Raw genomic sequence first — 26,115 nt, forward strand, 5'->3', positions numbered from 1 at the left:
ATTTGTAAATAATATTGGATCTCATGAAGGTCGGCAGTTTATCTTTGTGGTTGAAAAATGTGCAAGTCTTAAGAGGATTGATAGATAAGATGCATATTAAGGCAGCCAAACTCTAGTTCAATAATGCGTTTCAAATTCACTTAAGAATAATATTATTATCTGAGATAAAAGGGATGGTAGCGATAACTTCTTCTTTTTCTTCCTTTTCCTACGTTGTAAGAGGGAGTTTGGCTTAAAAAATGTTTTTGAAAGCAGTCTGTTAATAATCTTATAAACCAAATTTTCTGAATAAGAGTTCTGCGAAAAGAAACTTACTAAAAACTCTATTTCATTGTGAAAAAGTGACCAGCTTGAAGAGTAACGGATAGCCCTGTAAACCATATTGTAAATGGAATTCAATTTAAAATTCTTAAAACATGTACTATAAAAATTATTGGCAAGTCCCGTGTACGATTTTTTCCTGTATACCGACGTGGTAAATTCACCATTATCTCTACTGACTCTAATATCTAAGAAAGGCAGAGAGTTTGTTACTTTCATTTTCCATAGTAAATTTCATATTTTGATGTTGTGTGTTGATGTAATCAAGGAACATCTTACTTTGCCAGGGCTCTTTGAATAACACGAAAGTGTCATCGACATATCTTCTATAGTATGTGGGCTTACACACATCTGGGCAGTTTGTTAAAAAAGTTTCCTCCAAAGAAGACATAAAAATGTTCGCAAAAACAGGTCCCAAAGGAGAACCCATAGCAACTCCATCGACCTGCGAGAAAAGTTGACCGTTAAAAACAAACATAGAGTCTTGCACAGCAAGCTCAAGAAGCGTCTTGAAGAGTTGTCTGTTAAAACCATTAAAAGTTACATGATCTTCGTAAAAAATTTTATCTAAAATAATTTTAATAGTTTCGTTTAAAGGAACATTTGTAAAGAGAGATTCTACATCAAAACTGGTCATATGAAGATCACCATCCTGTAAAACTATTTGTTCTTGAAACTCATATCCATTTTTTAGTGTGAACTGGTTATAAGCAAAATCATTAAGCATCTGTACAAACACGACATCAAAAAAACTAAAAGCGCTAGGTGTTGTTATTCCTAACTTTAATAATAGAAATTACTGTATCTTTAATTTTTCCAATTATGTCTTTCAAGAGGGAAGAATTTTTACTTTCGTTTGGCCTTGATTTTTGTTTACCTTCCTACAGACCTAAGTATGCTGATTTTTACTTTCCTTTTGAAATGCTGTTTCAAAGACTCAAGGGTTTGAATCTGGTTTAACCGACCTTCTTAAGTTGGCTTACAACATAAATTATCTTTCTTGCTGCATAAGACCTATACGAAGTTGAAAGTGTCTTGGACCCCGTTCTTTAAAAAAGAGGATCTGAATATACTAAAGAATCTTGGTAAACGTGAAGATCTGATCATTTGCAGACCTGATAAGGGTAAAGGTGTTGTACTGCTTAATAAGCAGGAATATATTGATAAGGTTAATCTCATCCTTGCAGATAACTCCAAATTTCAATCTCTCGGTGAACCAAATTTTTTAGAAATATATAAGAGGGAGGATAAAATTAACCGATTCTTAAGAAAATTGAAAAATGAGGGTATTTTAGATGAAGCCACCTACCAAAGACTATTAGTAACAGGCTCTTCATTTAGTATTTTATATGGTCTCCCTAAAATACACAAGGATGGTGTTCCCATTAGACCTATTATGGCAGCGTACAATAGTCCAGTCTTATTCAATATCTAAATATCTTGTTACTTGCTTAATGATTTTGCTTATAACCAGTTCACACTAAAATGGATATGAGTTTCAAGAACAAATAGTTTTACAGGATGGTGATCTTCATATGACCAGTTTTGATGTAGAATCTCTCTTTACAAATGTTCCTTTAAACGAAACTATTAAAATTATTTTAGATAAAATTTTTTACGAAGATCATGTAACTTTTAATGGTTTTAACAGACAACTCTTCAAGACGCTTCTTGAGCTTGCTGTGCAAGACTCTATGTTTGTTTTTAATAAACGGTCAACTTTTCTCGCAGGTCGATGGAGTTGCTATGGGTTCTCCTTTGGGACCTGTTTTTGCGAACATTTTTATGTCTTCTTTGGAGGAAACTTTTTTAACAAACTGCCCAGATGTGTGTAAGCCCACATACTATAGAAGATATGTCGATGACACTTTCGTGTTATTCAAAGAGCCCTGGCAAAGTAAGATGTTCCTTGATTACATCAACACACAACATCAAAATATGAAATTTACTATGGAAAATGAAAGTAACAACTCTCTGCCTTTCTTAGATATTAGAGTCAGTAGAGATAATGGTGAATTTACCACGTCGGTATACAGGAAAAAATCGTACACGGGACTTGCCAATAATTTTTATAGTACATGTTTTAAGAATTTTAAATTGAATTCCATTTACAATATGGTTTACAGGGCTATCCGTTACTCTTCAAGCTGGTCACTTTTTCACAATGAAATAGAGTTTTAGTAAGTTTCTTTTCGCAGAACTCTTATTCAGAAAATTTGGTTTATAAGAGATTATTAACAGACTGCTTTCAAAAACATTTTTTAAGCCAACTCCCTCTTACAACGTAGAAAAGAAGAAGTTATTCGCTACCATCCCTTTTATCTCAGATAATAATTTCTTAAGTGAATTGAAACGCATTATTGAACTAGAGTTTGCTGCCTTAATATGCATCTTATCCCTATCAATCCTCTTAAGACTTGCACATTTTTCAACCACAAAGATAAACTGCCGACCTTCATGAGATCCAATATTATTTACAAATTTAAGTGCCCGGGATGTCCCGGTATTTATGTTGGTTCTTGCCGAAGGTTGTTGCAGATGAGATATTGCAGTCACCTGGGATATAGTTTCAGAACGGGACAGAGAATTAGCAAACCTGAATTCTCTAATATTAGGAACCATGCGTCCATATGCAGGATTCAAGTTGATAAGAAACATTTTTCTATTATTTGGTGGTACAAGCCACAGTAACTACCTCACCACCCTTAGAGTCTTTATACATTAAACGGCTGGTTCCGTCTTTAAACTCCAACGTATCTGCTGCTCCTCTATATCTAGCATAACTGAAGTCTTGGGTAGGTCTGCAGTCTTGGTCATTCGTTCTTCCTTCTCCACTCTAACAGGTTGTTAGGCACTGGGTCTCTCTTTTACTTTTGACACATTCTTGTGATGGTTTTTTAAAGTAAAGTTAATTCTTAAGTTTTTTCAATTTTTTGATATTTTTATTTACTTTTTAATGTTATTTATAATATTTTAATGAGTATGTTTTAATTTTACAGACTGAAGATGCACTGAGTTATGTGCGAAACGTTTTTGTAATAAACCATGGACTTTTTATGTGTTTGATGGACCCTGCTGATTGCCGATATATATGTATATATATATATATATATATATATATATATATATATATATATATATATATAATTGTCGTGTTAAAATCCTGTTTCATGCAAATCTAGTTTTTAGCGACCACAGTATCTTGAAACTACAACATGTTATCTTTTGCATTCACTTAATTGTTTATGTTGTCCTGCAGCAGTGGTCTCGTTTATTCCCACAATAGAATATGTCATAACAAGCAGGTTTTTGCCATTGTTCATTGTCTTGTGTAATTGTCTTCTGAAGGCTGACTGTGTTTGATGAAATTGATAACATTCTGTATACATTCTTTGTCCTTTATTTCCAACAGGCCTCCGGCAACAGCAGACCATCGGGAGGACCTCACCAGAGAGATAGGAATCATACCAATGATTCTATTGTTTTCTTCTCTCTCTCCCTCTCCATATTCGCTCTTGTGGGCATCGTCATCTTTGTGAGGAGATGTGTCAGGTATGTCTGTGAAGAAGAGGGGAATGTGTTGAAGAGGTGAGAAATGCATTGGTCAGGGACATGAATCGTGCTATTTGCTTTTGCAAGCAGGTAAATGCTATTGCAGATATATTGGTAACACCTGTTTCATGGTCACACAGGTGTGCAGATGTCTCCTGAAATACCAGCAGAAAGACACAGCTCGGGCGAATATGTGGATGTAGTCAATTTATTTGTGAATGTGAATGAAGACAGATATCTATAAGTACTAAAGTAAACAATTCCTCCCAGAAATTCATGTTAGAAATGTCTCAGTTTGCTATGCACGAATCCTGTCTAGGACGCAAAAGAGCTATCAGATGCTGGAACAAATAATTTTTTTTTTTACACATGAAAACAGATTTATCATCCTCATCGTCATAATTTTTTCATGAAGATTCCAATTACCAGGAAGCCCGTGGACATTTGAATGAGTTACATAAAATTTTTACTATTTTGGTATTTCGTAATGATATGGTGTTGCCCGTGGTCAGGGTAGCAGTTATTGAAGTGGGTACTTCAGACTACTATTGCAGTTCACACCTCCTTATTGTGATTATTTAACTCTGTTGATAAATTATATCATTAGTTTCATTTTGACTATTCATCATGAGAATACATGATGCACGGAATAAATTTACTGATGAATTTTTAATTGCTGATCTAATTAACAAGCAAAGCAGGAATCAAATGAGGGGAGGACCTTCTTTGTAATCACAAAGGAATTAAAGTCAAACTCAGGACTTTGGAAGGCAGGATATATATATATATATATATATATATATATATATATATATATATATGATATATATATATATATATATATATTCTATATTCTATATTATATGTATTATATATATATAATTATATATTATATATATATATTTTATATATATATATATATATATATATATATATATATATATATATCCCAAGATATGAGAACAAGATTGCTAGGTGGATAGACCCAGTGGCCACGGTTTAATTTGTAATAGGTGTTCATCTCCCCCAGGTGCCCCCCTGCAGCAGAGTTGGGCGAAGGGGGAGAGGGGAGAGGGAAGCCGCCCTCCCCACTCCCCGTCTTGTACAGCATCGTACCCGACGACCCAGCCTACGAGACCAACGTCACCGTATCCCCGTGTCCTTCCTACAGTGCCATCTACGAAGTTCCTACACCGGGCGAGGAGACGCCCAATGCCGCCATCACGCCCAACGGCGGCACCCCAAACTTCATGACGCCCAACATGAATACCCCGGGGGCCGAAACGCCCTACTCTGTGACCCCAAGTGCAACGACGCCCATCTCCGCTTCGCCCAACACCATTGCGAGACACGACCTAATGTCCTCCAGGGAATTCTCCGCGGAGGTGACCTACGCCGTCACCAACTCTGCGACAGATGCCATCAATATAGCCACTAACAATGCTTTCAGAAATCATTACATCAACACGACGCAGTTTTAGGTATTTGTTTATCTCGCGAATTGCGCGCGCAATCCAGCAAGCAGTTTTATAATAGGAGCAGATTAGGTTGTTTGATACGGTGTAGATAAAATGCTCGTCATTGTAGGGTTTTGTAGTCACTTAGTAGTTATCCAGTTTTTTTTAGGTTCTTCAGTTCATAAAGCTTCAAATGATAATGAATCGGCTCTTTCATTTTTTAAATTGAAGAGAAATTAAGGCACTTGACATACAATTCCACCTCTTGACCTTCAAACAAATGAAAACATACAAACCTTAAAACATTATTTTACCATTTTAAAATACTGCATCCCTCTAGATGTATAAAACTCATGTGAATTTGCAGTGATAGGTTTTAATGACTGTTGATAAGTCTCTCTCTCTCTCTCTCTCTCTCTCTCTCTCTCTCTCTCTCTCTCTCTCTCTCTCTCTCTCTCTCTCTCTCTCTCTCTCTCTCTGACACCCACAGATATACTGCGGGCATACTTACAATCTAGTACTGTGCTGTGTTGCGTAATAATGAGCTCAAATTTTACTGAAGGCAAGAATATTAATACGTTAGTCTGGTAAAATTATAGATGTAATGGAAAATCTGCAATGTACCGAATATCCTTGAGTTCAATTCGTTTATTGTTGATGTAAAGCAATATTTTTTTTATTGCTTCAATTAGAAAATAACAATTATGCCATGAGCAGCTACTTAAAGGAAAGTTCTATCCGAGCTCAGAAATTTATTTTTGGCTTAAATCACGGATCTTTTTGATACCCAGTGCTGGAAACTTGACCTTTGTCCACCTCTATTTAAGAATGGTTTTGTTCCTTCCCAGTCGTGACCTTTTGGCATCTTCACTTACTTTTAACAATTGATTCATAGTGCAACGGCTATGAGGTTTTCCTCCAGTTACACCTTTCAAACCTTTTACTGTCAATTTCCATTTCAGCGGTGAATGACCTCATATAGGTCCCAGTGCTTGGCCTTTGGCCTAAATTCAGTATTCAGTTCAAAATATTAAACAGTATACTCTTCTCAGTAGAATCTTTTTCGCAGATTGGTCGTAAAGGAATTATAAAGAGCCTATGGTACATTGTTTTAATTGATTTTTTTTACGTATTCATCTAAAGTTACCCGAGTAATTCCAATTTCGTGTTGAATGTTTTTAATCTGATTTTACTCTTATTCGACTGATTATCTTCTGAAACGTTTGAGGGATACGTGGGAAAATTTCATATCAGTAGGTTTTTTTTTTTTTTGAGACATACTGTGATATTGTAGTGTAAAGACGCAGGTCAAGATCAAAACATGACCTTCGATGAAATCCTCGCATTGTAGACATTCCCAAGTACATATTCATACCTTGAGATCATAAGGTAGTGGACCATTTACAAAGAGGTACAAAGAGGTAATTGTTTGACATTCCATTGAGGTATTAGAGATGTGTATTTCTGGTGATAAAAGTTCACTCTCGACGTGATTCGGAAGTCACGTAAAGCCGTTGGTCCCGTTGCAGAATAACCACTGGTTCTATGTAACGTAAAAACACCTACATACAAACCATAGCGTAATGACTTATAGTACTTTTGAAAGCAGATGGATTGAGCAGTTGCAAAGTATAACATTAATTTGATTGTTTTTGAGAATTAGAAAGGATGCGAAAGATCAAGTTTTCAAAAATGAGAGAGAGAGGCCGTGAGGTATTAGCGCAGATCTAAACAAGATTTCTCTCTTAGTAAAAATATTAGAGAATTTATTTTTCAAAATGTATTGAATTACTCTCTGAGATATATTCCACAAATATTCGCTGTCTAAATACCAGAAGAATAAAATAGAATGGAGATTATAGTGTTACAGGTATATGCGTTGATATTGCTTTTCGGGTTTAGAAAAGGTTAAAAAAATGAGAGAGAGAGACTATGCAGTTTCATGTTAATTTTTCATTCCGCTGCCCTCTTGGTTTAATTGAGAGGTGGAATTGGTTCAATATTTCATATGGTGTAAAAGTATATTACAAATATGTTCATAAAAGCCTTTTCCAGCTGAATTTTTGTTGTTTTTGTCAGATATCAGAAGACGAACCTTATTATTTCTTTGATACTACTCTCAGCCTTTATTACAAGTTATTTCTTGATTTCAATGATTTTATAGCCCACCATAAGCCGGATAGGCCGGTTTTTCAGCACTGGAAACGAAAACACGAACAGCTTGTTGCACAATGCATGACAGTACCAACATTGTTAGTTGTCATTGAACTGACTTGGAAATGGGAAACTTATCAGTTCTTCGTTTATTATTTAATTTTGATCCTTACTACTTGTTATTAATGTTTGGCCATTTAGAGTAGACTTCAGAGCAGCAGGTGTCATGTCTTAGTTCACACTACAGTAGTATATTGTTGGGAGATGTAAATCACAGGTAACCATAGTCGTAGACATCAAATGCCTTTGGAATACTGTAAACCTCGAACACAGAAATTTGCTTGTGTTAGTGCAAATGACTGAATGGTGCTGAACTTGAATTGTAACCAGCTTTGCCTCTCTTCATCTAACTCACCATTCATGGTTAGCAACCTCATCTCGAAAGCCATCGTCTTCAATGAATTATGGTACCTTCTTCATTGCTATGAAATGCCTTTTTTAGAGGTTATTAGAGAAGTATTAGTGATGCGTTAAAGGTCTTCAGAATATATGCAATTAAGGAAAGCAATTGCCTTAATAACTTGCCGCCGACTTTACCAAGAAATAAATTGTCTTGTGATTCTTGAAATGTGGCTTATAAATAAAGCTGGAATAAATAACTTTGTTTGTAGTAGACTATCACTGTCACCAGTCCAATAAGGAATTTAGGGTAAATATAAAACACTCGAAGATTGAATTTTTCTCATAACACTGTCAGGGAGATTGTCATACGCTTAGATTTTTGAAATTTCATGGTGTTGTGATAGTGTTTATAGGTAATGCGTAATCGGTTCTCCTTGCCTATGTTGCCAGACAATATTTTTTGTTGTCTTGAATTTTTTTGTAGCTGATTTGTTATTAGAGAATGAAATTTCTTTCCAAACATTTGTAGAAGTTCTGCAGATTGTGAAGAAATTATGACTGAATTATGAAATCACTGGTATAACCTTGTAACTCCTAAGTATAGTGGCTGTAAAGTCTGTTCATTGCTACATTCTGGCAATATTTTATCTGCATTCCGTGTAAATAATATAGGGACTATGCCCATGATAAATACCCTTATTAGTATAACAAATGATTGTTGTATACGTAAATACCATGTATTCTTGAACATCATGTACCATATTGTCACAAGTAGGTTTTTGTATTGTACATTGTTAATTTTAGATGCTTCTTTAATGAGTGTTTTGTTGAGTGTATATATTATAAAGTGTCATTCAAGTTCTAAACAGTTTGTCTCTGGCAGAAGCCAGCTGATGTATTGAAGACTGGTAGGACTTACCGTTTGAGTAATAAAGGACAAGGATTTAGCCAATAGGTTCTGAAAATTTTGTTGCTGTAAATGCCAAAGAATAATTTAAACATATCTTCAGAGATTGAGCATTATCTTGTCAAGAAATCATTTCTGAGTAACTAACATTTTGATAGTTGCAGTTCATCTTGAGTGAGTTTGTTTGTATGGTGTTTTCGATTTCATTGATGCAAAACAATGCTCATGTTGATTTTCTGTAGGTGCTTAGAAGACAGTCTGAGACAGACATTTTTACAAAGCAGTTTAAAGCCTGTACTAGCCACAGTGAGTGCTGAAATTAGTCTATACCAGGTACTGAACAAAGTTCTATATACTGTATGTGACTTAACCTGATGTGTTTCTAGTCTAAGTGATTTGTGAAGAGTTTTGTCCAACCAATTGCCATGCTTTAGAATTACTTGTACATCAAAGGACCAAGAGGAGACAATAGATTAGCTAGTGTTCAATATTTGGAAATGTCCGTGGTGGATGAATTAGTTTTACTAGAAACCTCAAACTATGGAAAGTATTTTAGAATTTTTATAAGACGTTGAAGCCTTACTTTCTGCAGTAGTACAATCCATAGTTGTTGTCGAGTATTGATGCCTTTTTTCTTGAGCACTTTCATGCTCACTTGACATTGCGTTCATTGAGAGAGTATGGTTGCACTCGTTCACAGCCAGCCATCACAGAAAACAGTACATTGAGAAACCGTAGGATTGCAAAAACATCTCTCCAAGGAGGTAAACTTGTCTCTGTTTTATAGGATGCTTCACAGAGGCCTGTAGTGCGAGTCTAGACTCGGCTGGTGTCTTGTCTAGCTCGTCATCCTTTGAAGCAACGAGCACGAGTCATGAATCATTTCATACAAGGTCCTATTAACCAAGTTGTCAGGAATTTTCAACAAAGTCCTGTACTCCGAAACACAAGCTTTGAATATTCTCAATGAAGTATCACAAGATGCTCACAAGGTGCTGATAAAACACAATAAATGCTACTGATAAAAATCCCACAACCGCCCACCACCTGTGCGTCATTATTTTATATCACAAGGTTTAGTTTCAGACTTTCCCTTCAGATCGTCCATCGTGTGTAGATTGTAAAATAAACTGTGAATGTAAGAAATGAAGATCATTGAGGTAAATTTTAAAGAATGTCTGAAAAGCTTTCTTGTATGAAAAAGATCCCAGGTTTTTAAATGATTAACATAAATTCGTGCATTATCCGTAGAAGGGGTTAAGATTACTGTTTATAGAGATTTTTGTGCAAAGTTTTTTTTAAACATTTTCAGTAATAGTGCTTTATAACTTGTTCTTGAAGGGAAGCAGCATCTTTGGGACTGAAGTTATCTGAAAAAATATCTGAAAAAAAAGATAGTATGGCACAGCAACAGTGGCTTGTGGTATATTCTATATTGTGGTATATTGTATCTTGTGTTATATTCTATCTTGTGGTATATTCTATCTTGTGTTATAGTCTATCTTGTGATGTATTCTATCTTGTGGTATATTCTATCTTGTGGTATACTCTATCTTGTGTTGAGCAACTCACTGTTTATAAAAGAGGCGAAAGATACACTCCACGTCAGTTATCAGTGAGAATCTTTTGACATTTCGTGGATGCCTCCTCCGCCATGTGGCACTTATCAGTGCTGCGATGTTTGTGACACTGATGCTCTGTTAACGTTTTTGTTACATATCTCCAAACATTATTCAAGAGTAATGCAAGTCACGTCTTAGCAAGCAACCTGCCCACTTATATTTGTTTACTTTCTGTTTTTGAGATTCATACGACTATGCACATTTGGTTACTTGTGAAAGGAAGTAAGGAAATAACAACAGAAATTCTTAAGAGGTGGTTAGCCTTAATTTATATTATATATATATATTATTATATATATATATATATATATATATATATATATATTTATATATACACACATTATATATATATATATATATATATCTATATATATATATATATATATATATATATCACCAACACGCTATATATATCACCAACAACCAGCCCATTTTATTATTATCAAACTGTTTTCAGGAGACATTTGGACTCCACAGAATTTCGTTGTGTGATCCTTCTTGGAACCAAAACCTCGCTCTATAGCACCCATGGCTATGGCATGTTGAGAGGGCCTCGACCACCATAGTTTTTGCGACGCTAATTTATAATGACAAAAGTAATCGGTCAAATATGTTGAAACACACAAGATATATTAGTTGATATATCACTTTACATAAGTACTTACTAATGATGTAAAGAGAATATTCTTTCTACTTGCATTTTTCTTATGCATCAGTGACCGGTTAACTGTAGCATAGTACAGGCTGTAGATGCCTGGGGGGTACAGCCAGGATAACGATCAGTTACTTCCTGAGCTAAATTTATAAAGTAACTTTTCCCAGATGAAGGAGGAATATATTAGTGCTTTACCCCCCAGGCATCTACAACCTGTAGTATGTTCTAGTTACCCGGTCAGTGATGCATATCGGCATGCCACTAAAAGCAACTTCGTTTAATGGCAGTAACATTCTGGCTGGTGTGGCGTGAATTTTGTGTATTGCATTGTCTCATGACTACATATTCTAAAGAGGATTTGTAGGGTTGCTATTAACAACCATTACGAATTAAAAAAAAAAAACACGAAGGAACACTTTCAATCACGATGAAAATTTTAGTGCGAGTTCAATATTGAGAAATAAAATCGTATTTATTCAGATGAGCAGTCGTTCAATGCAGTCTTGTGCAAAAGACTGCATAAATGCTAATTGTAACGATTATCGGTATATGCAAGTCTTGATCCTTCCTGGGCTTAGCAAGATTGCTGATAAGTTTATCTTAAGCACTTATTTCAGTCTAGGACTTTGAATCTGAACTTCTACTACCTGACTGCCAGTATGCATGTAGGAGCAAGTTGGCACTAATGACGTCCTTTTAAATCGAACTGGTTACGTCGAAGACAACTTTAACAGTGGGTGTGAGTCATACGCACTTTTTAAAGCAACTGAACAGAGTGCTTGTTAACGGTAGTTTTAGCGAGCGTAGGCCTATCTTGTAGTGTTCTGGGACTTTTGTTGTAAGCATTTGTATTGATTTGAAAGCTCTTCAACAAAATAAGGTGATGGTATGCAGACGGTGCTACTGTTGTCGCAATATTTCGCTTCTCAGCTGTGAAGTAACGTTGCTGTGAGCATAAACAGAAATCTAGAATGGATCGGGAAGTGATGTGGTCAGTGAAGAAAAGAAAGGGTTGAGAAGATGCAAAACTAAGACTCCATTGACTAACTGATCTCACATTTTCCTCTCGCCTCACGATTTGCTTTGCATAAGTGATGATGTACTTCATGACGCTGAATATCTGAATATCTGACAATACATGGTGCCATCTTCGACTACAAGCTTTGTTCTTCAGCGCCTAGAAGAATAGGTAGCTTGTGGTACTGCCTATAAACTAGTAGTTAAAGTTTCATATATCTGCATGGAGATGGTCGTTAATGCCACATGGTTTGAGGTCTTGTATTCTCTTTATGTGTTAGCAGCTTCCGAGGCATTTCACTTTTTGTAACAAGAATGGCATAGGTGGTGGCGTCCTATCTCCCTCCAGTGGTGATTACGATGCAAAGCTTTGCCAAGATGTCCCGTTTTGCCTTCTTTCACAAGTTCTTTTTCAACAGAGAACTAATGTTAACACCTCCAGTGCCTGTACTCCAGTAACTAGTGCGAGCTACTTTGCTTGCGTGACATGTCCACATTGTTACAGTGCATGGTCCCAAAGTAATCTGTTAAAGCACCGTGCAAAATTGCCAGAATTTTTTCTGATTCTTATTATAGTTTTCGTGTATAAATAATGATTCTTTTTGTTGATTTATATGTAATCATTCTGCTTCTCCCTCTTTTCTTTTTATCCTCGCATGAGGACCCTCTCTTCTTGGGAAGTTTACGTTCCTTCTATTTTGCGGGGCTTACTTTACTGTTCGACAAATTTGAAGGGTTGTTACTTGCTAATGTTTGTCCATGTGGAATATTAGTACTATACATGTGTTCTAACACTGCAGAAGTTTCATTAGGCAGTAAATAAGTTCGTGTATTCCATCGCAGTCTCCATAAACGCAAAATACAATTCAAGAAGCTTGCTTAAAAATAATAAAGTAATAAATTTTGTTTAATAACTAAATCACGTACAAGATGAAACCTCAGAATAAGGTGGATATGGTAATAATATCTTCACCAGTTTAGGATTTTGTGTAAGTCATAGCTCACTATTTCTGCTCAAATGAGCGATTTTCTTTTAGATTTTTTTTATTCTCAATAGCCTTTCTTTGCTCTAACGCTCCAGTCTGATGTCTGTGTATGCGTTTTTCAATAAATCTCTGCCTATTGAACGTTTTCTAACATAACGTGAGATAGCTAGTTACTGATGTTGATTTTCTTTAGCTTTGAAAGTGAAATTCCCGTATTTGCTGCACCCAGATCTTTCTTCGGTGAACACTTTAGGTGTTGTTTACATGATGTATATATAAATTGTATAATTCTCTTTTGAGCTGTCTTCTCAGCTGTACCTTTAATGGAGGGTTCCACTTTTCATTGTTCGTTACAGAAACAATCTATCCTTCCAGTTTTCAAGCCACAGTAATGTTGTTTTATTACATCAATATTCATGGTTTTTCAGATGTGACTAATTCGAAAATTTCTCCTTAATCCTTGGAGGTTACGTGCTTTAAGCATTCCGTCGGTTTCTTGTAATTAGTCACCCTGATTTCCCTTAGATATGTACAATGTAAGAAAAGATACGTAATATCAGTTGGTTTTGTCATGCCTTCATTTCCCTTGCTCGGGATTCTTAAATTCCTCTTCCATTTTAGAAGAATGCACAGCCAGGGAAGCTCGTCCGGGATACTATGGCCATGTAATAAGAAGAGTTACAAGGATTAGGATGTCGTCAAAATCTTATTAGTCCATCCTAAGAGGAGACATCGTGTGTTCACTTATCTGTAGGAGCAGGTTTTACTGTTCATTCACAGTGTCCTAATGATTTTGTCTAGCTTTCGTTTAAACTTCTCCACACTGTGGAAATGCAACCAATCACGTGAGCTAAGGACTGCCAGTGATGGGGAGGAGGAGCGTTGGGCGTCAGCTGATCAGATGTGGTGGTAGGGATATGGGTGAGGTGGAACTCGGGGGGAAGAAGATGCAAGGAAGCGAAGTAGATGGAGAAAGTTCACTGGAGCGGCCGACCCTGCTATACAGTGGGATTAATAAGGTTGAAAGAAGAAGAGTTCGTTATTCAAATTTGATTACTGTTGTTGCTTTGAATTCCTCCTCTTTAAAATAAATGAATATATATGTTATATATATATATATATATATATATATATATATATATATATACTATACCATATATAGTAAGAGTAAAACGATGATAGGTGACACAAACTTTATTATATATATATATGTATATATAATGGTTGTTTGCTTCCCCCATCAGTTTTTTCCTCTTTCTCTGTGCAGATCAGCAGCGGTAGTTTAGGCAAGTAAAACTTGATTCCCTTCAATGTGCCCAAGTAGAATGTTTAAGAAGTCTTTACATATTCTTCATCAATATGTGAAAAGAGTGGAATAAATAAGTAAGTGTGTTGTTTAGTTACGTTTAACGTACCAGGGTTCCTCCCTGTTTGGTAAAATCTTTACGGGATTGCATTAAAAAGTAGATAGATAAACCATTAAAGCCTTAAACCGCGTCATAAACTTGTGTGAATGAGACAATAAAACAGGGGCTTGTAATCATTCCAATTTTATTGATGACAGTAGAAAATGACAACAATGTAGAAAACTTTGAAATCGAAATCATTTGGTGTATATAGGGCAGGGGTTCCCAACCTTTTTTTTCTTCAGTACTGCCCCTTGGACATTTTTGTAGATTCCTGTGTATACCTCTAAAAATTGAGGATTAAAAACGAAACAATGAAATCGATATTGTGATATTATCACACCTTTACTAGCTGTGAGGGTCAGTAAGACTGAGTGACTCAAGCCAGAGTCACCGTGCCGCCAGTCACGGGAAGTTCCATAGTAGTGGAAAATAAATTGTTTTCTCCCTACCCTTGATATAACTTCAGTAAAAGCTTTGCTTACTATATAAAATGAGGCCATTAAATAAAAAGAAAGACACAACATTGTGCGGTCTCAATGCAGATTAATGTATTGCACGGTACTGGCTATTCTCGGATCCAATGGACCCCTTGAAGAGTACAAATGTACCGCTGGGGTTACATGTACCCCAGGTTGGGAACCCCTGATTTAGGGCCAGAAAAATTTCGTCTACATCTGCATGATACAGCGAGCGCGTGGTTTGCAATTTTAGCACAATTTGAGGCGGCCTCGTAAACGAACTGAAGACAAGGCTCCAGGGGTTTTGGTGTTGAAACATTGATCGGACTTTGATATCAGTCAGCATTTTTGTAAGTAGCTACTTGAAGAGTTCTATTGTACCCTCTTTTCCCATTGTGCTGTTGGACAGAGCAATGAAAAACGTGTTATGTCTGTTGGCATGGGTTTTTCAGAAAACTAGTTGCTTTACAGTGTAAATAGCTACTTGAAAAGTGTTAGGGTATTGTACCTTCTTTTCCCATTGAGCTGTTGGACCCAGCAATGAAAAAACGTTAATGTCTCTTGGGTTGGGTGTTTCCTCATTCAGAAATCTAGCTTTGCTCTGCAGATATTAAAAAGGCTTTGGATTTCTCTCGAAGGATACGTTGATACTTGAATCACTAGAAAAAAAAAACTTATGTATTTCTGAAGACAGTACACCTCTCTGCTCGAAAGAAGGTGGCTTCCTTACTCGACAATAACCGTGGTAGTGTCTTTTTCACACAGGTAAATTGTAAGTTACTTGCTGTTTTCTTAGGACCTTATGCACTAGATCGTATAATAATGTACTATTCACGAATCATTTTTTAAAGCTACTCCTGAAAGATTTTGCAACCTCATTGTGTTATGCTGATAATGATTGAAATGTATATACAATGTATATGTTGTGTGAGACATTGCTATATGTATACTCTACATTTAGTTTTAGGTAATTTAGTTCATCTTCTACGTTATGGTTATGTATTTGTTCGTGTATTACTTTTGTAGAGAAAATATTTTTATTGTTCCGTCCAATAAAGTGTTTGGTTAATCATGAGTATCCGAAGTATTTAGTAGAAGGAATAATTGTATTGCATTTTACAATCTTCTTTCAAATATTACAGTGATATAATTGGTAACGTTTAACCATTTTTGTTTGTTTTTTCTTTGTGATTCATTTTACTATCATCATCAATATCATCATCATCACTTTTATTATTATTATTATTATTATTATTATTATTATTATTATTATTATTATTATTATTATTATTATTATAGTGAATACACCACTAATAATTTTAATTAACTGAAATCGTGAATACCGGTTATCATCGAGGATGTTAATATTAAGAATATGATTAGATCCCAGAGTCTTCTTGTAACAAGAAGGTCATCAGATGATCTTGTAAATATACTTTGCTCAGTTTGCTGATTCAAATATACAGTGTTTTTTAATACCTTATTAACCTCTAGCATCCTATATGTTTACCCTGAGCAAAGCTCCTGAGTTTTCTTAAATATGACCAAGTGAAATTTCCTGATTTGTTATGTGCTTTTTGGGGTGTATACTGAATTTTCATTTTTGCTAGGGTAGTACTACTACACGTCAAATTTGCGATCGCAGAACATTGTTTACCTGCTGTGTTTCTCCTCAAGTTTCATTGGAATGTTATGTGACCGTGATTTTGTTTTATCAGAGAGTTCGTTTCTGTTATCTGAAACACTTGAGCTAGTTTAGTTTCTTCAGACGAATCTGATAAACTTGATACTGTGTATGACAGACTGTGCAAGATGAGTATCTGGTTCTGTAGATTGTGATCGGTTGCTTCTTATGCGGTGATAATAGATACGAAAAAAATTATCCCTCTTTGGATTTTTTGAAGAATTAGAGGCTTAGGTCTTTCGAGCGAGTGGTGTTCTTTCAATCAGTGAGAAAACTTGTTAAATGTGTTAGTTGAGATTATGTGTTATATATATATAACTGAAATGCGGAAATTTGGAGCGTGATGACTATAATATAAATAAAGGCAAAATCCACGAATTAAAGTGAGACGGAGGAGTACTTCGAGGACATTAGACTCAATGTAAAGGACATTGAGTCGAAAGGCCTTGCAGTACTCCATTTCAATTTAATTCATGGCTTTTACCTTTATATATATATATTATCATATATATATATATATATATATATATATATATATATATATATAATGTGTGTGTATGTGACTGGATTTTTCTACATGGTTATCAGTTAGTCTGACCCAGCTACTTTGGATATTAAGTGCTACGTAATTCTCTGATCAGTCACTAGTTCCTTATGGTTGTTTTTCAGTTTATTTTTGTTATAAAATTTATTTTAATTGTTTCACAGTATGTTTTCTTATTATTTTCATTGTTTTACAGTATAGTTTCTCATTATTTTCATTGTTTTACAGTATTTTTTCTTATTTTCATTGTTTTACATTATATTTTCTAATTATTTTCATTGTTTTGCAGTTTATTTTCTTATTTTCATTGTTTTACAGTATGTTTTCTTATTGTTTTCATTTTTCACGGTATATTTTCTTATTTTCATTGTTTTACAGTATATTTTATTAATATTTTCATTGTTTTACAGTATATTTTCTTAGTATTTTCATTGTTTTCCAGTATATCTTCTTATCAAGTCAAACTGTAATTTTATAGGCCGGCTTATTTTTATTATGAGATTTTAATTACACCGTAATGATGTCAGAAGTAGCAGTTGCTTTGGAGACAGGATTAGCCCAGGTTAGCAAAATCAATTATTCCCCGTCGCGGATCGAAGGGTATGGTTGAGTTTTATCCATGATCGCCTTTCTGGGCACGCTTTGTATGCATGGGTATGATGGCCCCGAGAACTGTTGAATGAGATTTTGACGGAAGCTGGCGAAAGTATTCATCTGGGACCCATCCAGACTTAGGTGCTCCAAAGAGAGAGAGGTTCAGCAACGTAGATTTTGTGACTGAATTTAGCCTAACTGTAGTTGCTGACCCCAGCAACTATAGGCTTAGCTATTCAGGTGTTAAGAAAGCGTCCGTAGGAGTTTGTATGGGTAGAGTTTTTTTTTTTTTGTGGTATGCTCTTGCATCTTCTTTTTTTTTATTTATTTATTGGGGTGGGGTTCAAATTCATCTTCTTCCCAGTGAAGATAACATGTCGGTCTCTTTTAATTTAAGTCTTTATCGTCTTTGTTTAGTTACCTTCTTTCTCTAGTCATTGTTTTCGTCCTTAATCTCAGTTTAAAAGTCACTTTGCTGTTTTGTTATATAAGCTAAAAGAAAATATTTCCATTGTGAGTTATTACTGTCCATTGTGATTACAAAAAGGTTTGACAACGCATCGCAAACTTCATATATAAAATTTAAAACATTTGCTCACACCCATCATCATCATCATCTTCATATCGCTGTTTCATCCACCCATCCCATACTCACGGTCTAGGTAAATCCGTGCCTATACTCACCCTTCATCCACCCATCCTATACTCACCCTTCCGTAAGTTGATATCTTTTCCTGTGTATTTTAAAATCGGCCGGTTGACCGTATGAGCCACAAAAAAATGAAAGGCCACCTCAATAAGAGGAAAGAATGTATCCAATATGCAGTAATTTATGATTTAGGGCATTGCAAAGCATCGCTCTTTTTGTGCAATTCCAAAATAAAGTGTTTTCTTTCTTTCTACCTTGATTTGATATTTTTTCTTGGAATTTTGAATTAAGATATTTAAAAAAAAAATGTGAAATAGCATGAGCTCAAAAGATTGCATTGATCATCTGGTGGCAATTTTATAAGTTAACAGATACCTCCATTGTCCCCATCATTTTCACGATGCATTTCACAAATATTTCAATGATTTCAAAGCGTTAAAAATTGAAATGATTTTTTTTTTCTACCGTTGCAGTATTGTATAAATAGTGCTCAGTTGGCTGGCGAAAACAGGTTTTTTTTTCATATAAGTAATTAAGCCATTTATTACCATTTTTTCGAAATTTTGCTTTATTTATTTTACAGCATAAATCTTACTTTTTTCCGAGATAAGAACTTTGCCCTTAACTGTGAGAAGAAATTGGGTCGGGATTATTTTTGGAAAGAGAGATTGTAATCGGTTTAGATTTGACAAGAGGCAGCGGATGGCTTATTTCTGTGAGAATTTTTCGGTGGAGCCATTTTTCAAGATTTTTTTTTCTTTTAATCGAAGTCTGTCTTTGGTCAGATACTGTATGCGAGTTAATTTTGGAATTAGTTTATGAATTTACAATAAAACGTAAAATTTCTTTTAATTAGTTGCCTTGAAGGAATTGCATTTTGTTTACCTTTGAGAAAAGATTGAGATATAATATATATATATATATATAATTATATATATATATATATATATAGATATATAATAATATAGATCTTAATATATAATATTATTATCTAAAAAATTATTTTTTTAATTATATATATATATATGTATATAACATTGTAGCACGAAGGAACACGTGCTTGAGAATATCACAAAATCCACGTAGGAACGTGAGTGAAAACCGGGACTTTGAACATGTACTTTCCTAGTTTATTCTACATTTTGAGTTAAAATAAACTACCAAAGTACTTATTCAAAAGTCCCGGTTTTCACTTACGTTCCAGAGTACTTGAAAGACAAAAATCATTCCTGGTCTGATGTTGAGAGACAATGTTTGGACTTCTGGAAGAAATTGTGAATCCATCTGTCACCAATTACTTGAGCAGATCCTGAAATTGTCTGATGACAGAGTTGCCAAAAGATTCGTATACATGGCTGCCTCTTGTTTTCTCTTTAACAAATTCTGCCGTCACACTCGCATTTGTATACTAAGTAGTTTTATTTTCAAAACTTTTTCTTTTTATGTACTGAAAAATTTGTGTGTTCCTTTGATTCTTGTATATCTTACATTAAGTACAGTTAAACTATCATATATGCTTAATGAAAATATATGTTATCGGATGATGTTATATGTTCAGATTTGTTTTATGTATTCGTACAATAAACTAAGTGACTGAATCAGTGGTTTTATATAATTACATTTGAGGAGGAGAGCGCTCTGAAGGCTTCGTTTTTTTTCAGAACTTAGGTCACTTCGTATTCCAGGCGCCATTTTTATTATTGTTTATAGAAGACGCAAATGAGGCAGCCAGTGTCTTACGTCAGTTGTAGGTGGAATTGAACAGATGATGCAGTAAGTTTAACAGGCATTTGACGAAAAGTTATGGCAAAGAATCAACAAAGAAGTTTGAGGAAAATGGCGACTCAAATGAAGAAATAATAGTAAAACTTTCTTTTATGATATTGGTCAGTATGAAGATCGATTTTATCAGTAATACATCTTCCACTACCTTCGCCCGCAGCTTGCTCAAAAGCGAGCTGAAACCCAAAGTGCCTTCAGTGCACCTCTAGGCATTACTTAAGCTTCTTTGCAACGTCCCTTCGGCCCCTAGCTGAAACCCCTTTCATTCCTTTTACTGTACCGCCTTTCATATTCTCTCTTCCATCTTGCTTTGCACCCTTTCCTGACAACTGTTTCATGATGCAACTGCTTTGAGGGTTTCCTCCTGTTACACCTTTCAAAATCTTTCGACCTTCAATTTCGCTTTCATCGCTGAATGGCCTCATAGGTCCTAGCGCTAGGCCGTAGGCCAAAATTCTATATTTCCAGCTTCTTATAAGAAAAATAACTGCCAGTGAAGCACCCAGCTTCGTTTTTATCGGTTTTATCATTAATGATAACATTAACATCTCAGAACTGAAGTGGAACAAGTAACAAAAAGTGAGGCCGAGGACGTTTGTTCTCCTGGCGTAATGATTTTTGTCTTGTAGTCTTTTTAATGGTTATCACATGAAAGATAATCACTGCGTCTAGACGCTGCATATGCAGAGCCATGGTTAAATACTGGAAAACATGAAGTAGACCCTGGTTCCATGCAACGTAGGAACACCATACAAACAAACAAACATGAAGTAGAAATGGTCTAAGCTTTGCAAGATTCTTTTAGCCATAACACAATACTGTTCTTTTGCCATCTGTCCACCTCCCTGTGGTGTTTGTGTATGGTAACACTGCGTCCCCGGCTTTATATAGCTACACTATGTGTAAGTTTTAGGTAAATAAAAGGATATCTGGGTGTACATTTGCAACTGAAAAGTGTTCAAATAATTTACTGTATGCGAATTACACCGTTAATATTCGAAATAGGGTATTATTATAATTGTTAAATGCAAGCTGAATATAACTAGTATTTAAAGCCCCGGACGCAGTGTTACCATACGCAAAAACTACTGGTGGGTGGACAGATGGAAAAAACCAAGTATAGTCAGTGGGGTTCAATGTAAATTGTAATTATGTAGCTTATGTTAAAGATAATGGTGTCAGTACAATGATGAATCAGCAGTGGTGCGATTATTTGGTCAAAAAATAATTCTAATTTCTCTAGATGATTTAAAGTTCGATGATTTTTTGTCGGTCACCCAAGATCAAGATTTCTGAGAAAAATTGTAACATTGATTCACAGCCAAAATGGGTGTAAGTTCTTCAAATTAATATTCAGAAGACAATCGTCTTAAACTGTACCTTTCAGCAAATGGAGTCAAACTCAAGATTGCTGTAGCGCCTTAGTAGCGTGGTTGGTATGGTATTGGCGTTTCACCTCGGTGGTCGCGGGTTCGATTCTCGGCCATTCCATTGAGGAGTGAGAGGTGTGTATTTCTGGTGATAGAAGTTCACTCTCGACGTGGTTCGGAAGTCACTTGAAGCCGTTGGTCCCGTTGCTGAATAACCACTGGTTCCATGCAACGTAAAAGCACCATACAAACAAACAATCAAGACTGCTGTGATTCATGGTACAGAGACAGTGGAATATCCTATATTTTGAGGGTATTTAATACATAGCTACCATGTGACATAAGGATACTATATGCGGTGTCTGGGATGACCAAAGGTATGACCAATAGTGCGCAAAATATAACTGATGAAAGTGGATGTATAGCCACTGCGACCTCCTCGTATATATTTTAGTAATTTCAGTTCTTCAGATAACTGACGGAAAAATGAATCTCTACAAATTATAACGCACTATCCCTACGTCTAACCAGACACAAATGATAATTGCCTGCAGAAGGAATTAAATCAATTCTATGAAAATACAAAAGGCTCAACTAGTCACTTGTTTTAAAAGTGCTGAACAATATCTAGTTTTTCTGGACAAGGATAAATAACGGCAGTTTAGGAGTAAAAAAGTAATATAATTCAAATCTGACATTGTTGATAGTTTCATTGGAAAGACAGAGCTAATGATTAGTAGCAGAAGACATGAAGTAAACATTCAAGTGGAAGATGACACATTTCTAAAGCAGAACAGTGAGTTCAACCACTTGGGATCAACCATAGCGGAGGAAGGAGGTACTAAGAAAGCAGTGAGACAGAAGGTGAAAGAAGCACAGCAAAAATGGAGAGAAGTAACTGGAGTTGTTTTAGACAAGAAAATGCCATTTAGGCTCAAAATGAAGATATACGAGACAGTCATCTGGCCCGTACTATTTATTATATGGGGTAGAAACTTGGGCACTTATGAGGAAAGAGGAGGGACTGTTGGAAAGAACAGAGATGAGGATGGTGAGATGGATTGCTGGAATATCATTACTGGAAAGGAAGGAGTGTAAAGATATAAGAAGAATGTGTGGTGTACGTAATGTAAAGGAGAAAGCTAGGGAAGCTCGTCTGAGATATTATGGCCATGTGATAAGAAAAGAGGAGGTGGAATCAATCGAGAGAGGTAAGAACATGCCAGTGATGGGGAGGAGTGTGAGCAGATGTGGTGAGGGGGGATATGGGTGAAGTGGGACTTGGGGAAGAAGATGTAAGGAATAGAAACATGGAGAAAGTTGACTTGGGCAGCCGAAGATTGTCGATAGTTTCATAAAAGACTGTATGAAACAAATCTTATACCTTATTTGCCTAGATGGGTCTCTTTTTATGGTTAAAATCGCTGCTTAGACGTCTCCATTTAAATAATTGATTGGAAAGGGTGTGAGCTCACTTTCCCGTCCTTTAGAAGAGTTCAGCCTCTCCACTCGAGTTTATATCGCTATATATGCGATTTTATCTTTGGTAATTTCCTATGGATTATCTAAATACAAGTGTAACCGAAGAGCAATTGAAATCGTCGGCACAAAAATGATGGTAGTTGTAAAAATCTTTCGAAAATATGTTGAATTTTATCTATACTGCTCCTGTTGTGACTATCGAGCAACTTTTGTTCTTTAATTCATCCTTGATTCTGTTAATTCTTTCTTTTAATAATTTTTACTTTTGTTTTTTCAGAGGCATTGCTGACAAAGTTTAACCGCTGTCGTGATTTTTTCATTTAGTTAATGTGAATATTGCAAATTTTGTTTCATAGCTACAAATGAGCATTTGTTATGCCAGATGATAGTACGTCACTTGCAAAGCCCCACTTTTATCTAAATACGCATCACATAGTGGTGCGGTCAATATTTGTTTTAGTTGGAATATAACCAGAAAATCTGTTTTATTCCCATTTTTATGTTATATTTATAAATATAACTTAATTTTCATGTGAAAAACTATTTAAAAATATGTTAGTTATTGTTTGACATGATAAAAACAAATTTGCTCTCCGTAATTAAAAGCATTTTGCCCACAAACACACATTAAAAGCAGGCATCGGCGGAGAAATTTCCACTCAGTTGTGCTGCTTCTGAGTATGAGAAATCAATCGATTACTGTTTCTGTAGAGTTATAGTCTCTACACAGTTGTTCTTTCGTAATTTGGTCGATTATTACTGGATATATATAAAACACGGCTAAGCATTTAGTCTATTAATTTTTGTTATATGTATCGTAGAATTTCATCTTCATTTTCGCGTCCCTCGGTCTGGGATGGATACACAGGGTCTTTGTAGCCCTTTAGAAATTAGGAGTATAGATATTATCATCATATCATGTCGATGCTGTAACTTCATTAAGGAAAAGTGCGTGACGGGACGCTGATGGGCCTTCTCTCATAACCTCTGTGCTGGTCCAAAATTGCTGTAGGCCTGTAGCACTACCACACGTCTATGAAAAGTACCTACACGAATAAATATGAATGGGGTTCATGTACTGAATAATAATAATAATAATAATAATAATAATAATAATAATAATAATAATAATAATAATAATAATAATAATAATAATAATAATAATAATAATAATAATAATAATAAGGTTGCTACGAAATTTAACGTTGATACTGATACACCATTCAGGTGTTCGAAAGTCTGTTTATTTTTTACACAGTAATATACTTCACTTTAAAATTGGGTGTATGATTACGCCACAAATAATAATATAATAATAATAATAATAATAAAATAATAATAATAATCATAATAATATAATAATATAATAATAATAATAATAATAATAATAATAATAATAATAATAATGCTTACATGTATCGCAGAAGAAAAATAGTGACATGTACGAGAATCACGACAAAAATGTGTTATCAATATCTCCTGGCAACGTCAACCTCCCAGGGGTTGTTTCGACCTACTCGATAAGGAGACAACTATTGCAGTATTTATCTTAGTCTGTGAAAGGATCCTGCTCAAACATATCGTCTCGAGACGGTCTCATACCAAGGTACGACCTCTGACCTTTGGTCATCAAGGAGAGGCTTTTCAATGTTACTAATGAGTTTTTTTTTGTGGGGTCGGGGTCTTACGTAATGGATGACAGTGCGTGATGCTAATGTATTGTCTATTAAGGACGCCATTGATGAGACGTTTGTTATTGACGTAGGTAGTATACTAGTAGTACCTAGGTAGTAGGTATAGTAGAGTAGACCTGTCGTAGTGGTACTAGTGGTTTAATACGCTAGTTTGAACTGTTTGTTTTTTCTTTTTTTTAATTTTGGGTGGGCCACCGATGTATCGGCTGTCTTTAATTATAGACAAGTTTTAGGTACCTAGCCTAGGTATCTTCCAACATCTCACTCTGTGCAATGGGTACTACCATAGTACCTAGGTAGTAGCCTAGTGTCAAACGTTTTTATTTTAAGTGCCAGATATGTTGATAAATTTGCCAATTCATAGCCCCACCTAACAATATTTTTGGGTATCTAGCTATTTAGTAGGGTAAACAACCGCATGGCCTGACTCAACTCACTGACGATCACGGCATGCCACCCTCCGAAAAAGTACTTATAGCGCGTCCTGACACCGGAGATGGGCATCAGTCGCGACTTGTTGGTGAGAGACGGAGTTCAAGACCTCTACTCTCCTTTCGAAGTAAGTATTTTCTCAAAAGTTAGAAATTAAGGCCAAATTTAAAGCATTAAACAGAGGGTAGTGAAAAGGGTGTCCAACGCAGTGCAAATCTCACCAAAGCGCTTTCTAAATTTTTACTTAAGCTTAAATTTTTGGAAGATTGACGCCATCTCGATGTTTGTGGAGTCGCTTGTGTCAACAAACTTCCCATTTCCTGTGATAAATCCGCACACCACTTAGGGTAAAACATCACAGCAGGCCAAACAGGCCACCTACATTCAACGATTGCCACCCTCCGAAAAAGTACATTATAACGCGTCCTGACACCGGAGATGGGCATCAGTCGCGACTTGTTGTTGGTGAGAAACGGAGCTAAAGACCTCTACTCTCCTTTCGAAGTAAGTATTTTCTCCAAAGTTAGAAATTAAGGCCAAATTTTAAGATTTAAACAGAGGGTACTGAAAAGGGTGGCTAATCTCACCAAAACGCTTTAGAAATTTTTACTTACAACTAAAAATGTTTCGAAGATTGACGCCATCTTGATGTTTACGGAGTCGCTTGTGTCAACAAACTTCCCATTTCCTGTGCTAAATCGGCACACCACTTGTACCCATAGACGCTGGGGCACTTTCATCACAACAATCGTAAACCAACCTCTTACCAGCACTTATTCAAGGGGACTACGGCATTCTTTGCGGCGTTTTGCGCTCTTCAATTGTTTATCAGTGTTGTCAATTGGTATGTGTTTTACCCTCCAAACTAGGTATAGACTTACACAAAACCGGGGAAATAAGTGAAATTAGCGTATCTATTTGTTATAATATACGTACATATTACA

At 35.5% G+C, this 26,115-nt stretch overlaps 3 protein-coding genes across 3 annotated transcripts in view; all 3 read left to right on the forward strand.

The window, feature by feature from the left end:
• The window catches only part of LOC135215415 (uncharacterized), a 23,370-nt gene extending 12,723 nt beyond the window's left edge, over positions 1–10,647 (forward strand). The window contains exons 3-4 of the mRNA XM_064250027.1: positions 3,734–3,873; positions 4,904–10,647. Of these exons, the coding sequence (XP_064106097.1) occupies positions 3,734–3,873; positions 4,904–5,354 (591 nt within the window). The 3' untranslated portion in view covers positions 5,355–10,647. The remainder of the gene's footprint in view (positions 1–3,733; positions 3,874–4,903) is intronic.
• Positions 10,648–22,292: 11,645 nt separating this feature from the next.
• LOC135215829 (uncharacterized) lies at positions 22,293–22,661 on the forward strand. The gene has a single exon (XM_064250781.1). It carries the CDS (start codon positions 22,293–22,295, stop codon positions 22,659–22,661), a length of 369 nt encoding a protein of 122 aa, XP_064106851.1.
• Positions 22,662–24,521: 1,860 nt separating this feature from the next.
• Positions 24,522–26,115, forward strand: part of LOC135215416 (transmembrane protein 164-like) — a 111,597-nt gene continuing 110,003 nt past the window's right edge. The window contains exon 1 of the mRNA XM_064250028.1: positions 24,522–24,651. The gene's annotated coding sequence lies outside the window, so the exon portion shown is untranslated. The remainder of the gene's footprint in view (positions 24,652–26,115) is intronic.

The sequence above is a fragment of the Macrobrachium nipponense genome, chromosome 5 (genome assembly GCF_015104395.2).
Source record: "Macrobrachium nipponense isolate FS-2020 chromosome 5, ASM1510439v2, whole genome shotgun sequence".
In the NCBI taxonomy this organism is placed as follows: Eukaryota; Metazoa; Arthropoda; class Malacostraca; order Decapoda; family Palaemonidae; genus Macrobrachium; species Macrobrachium nipponense.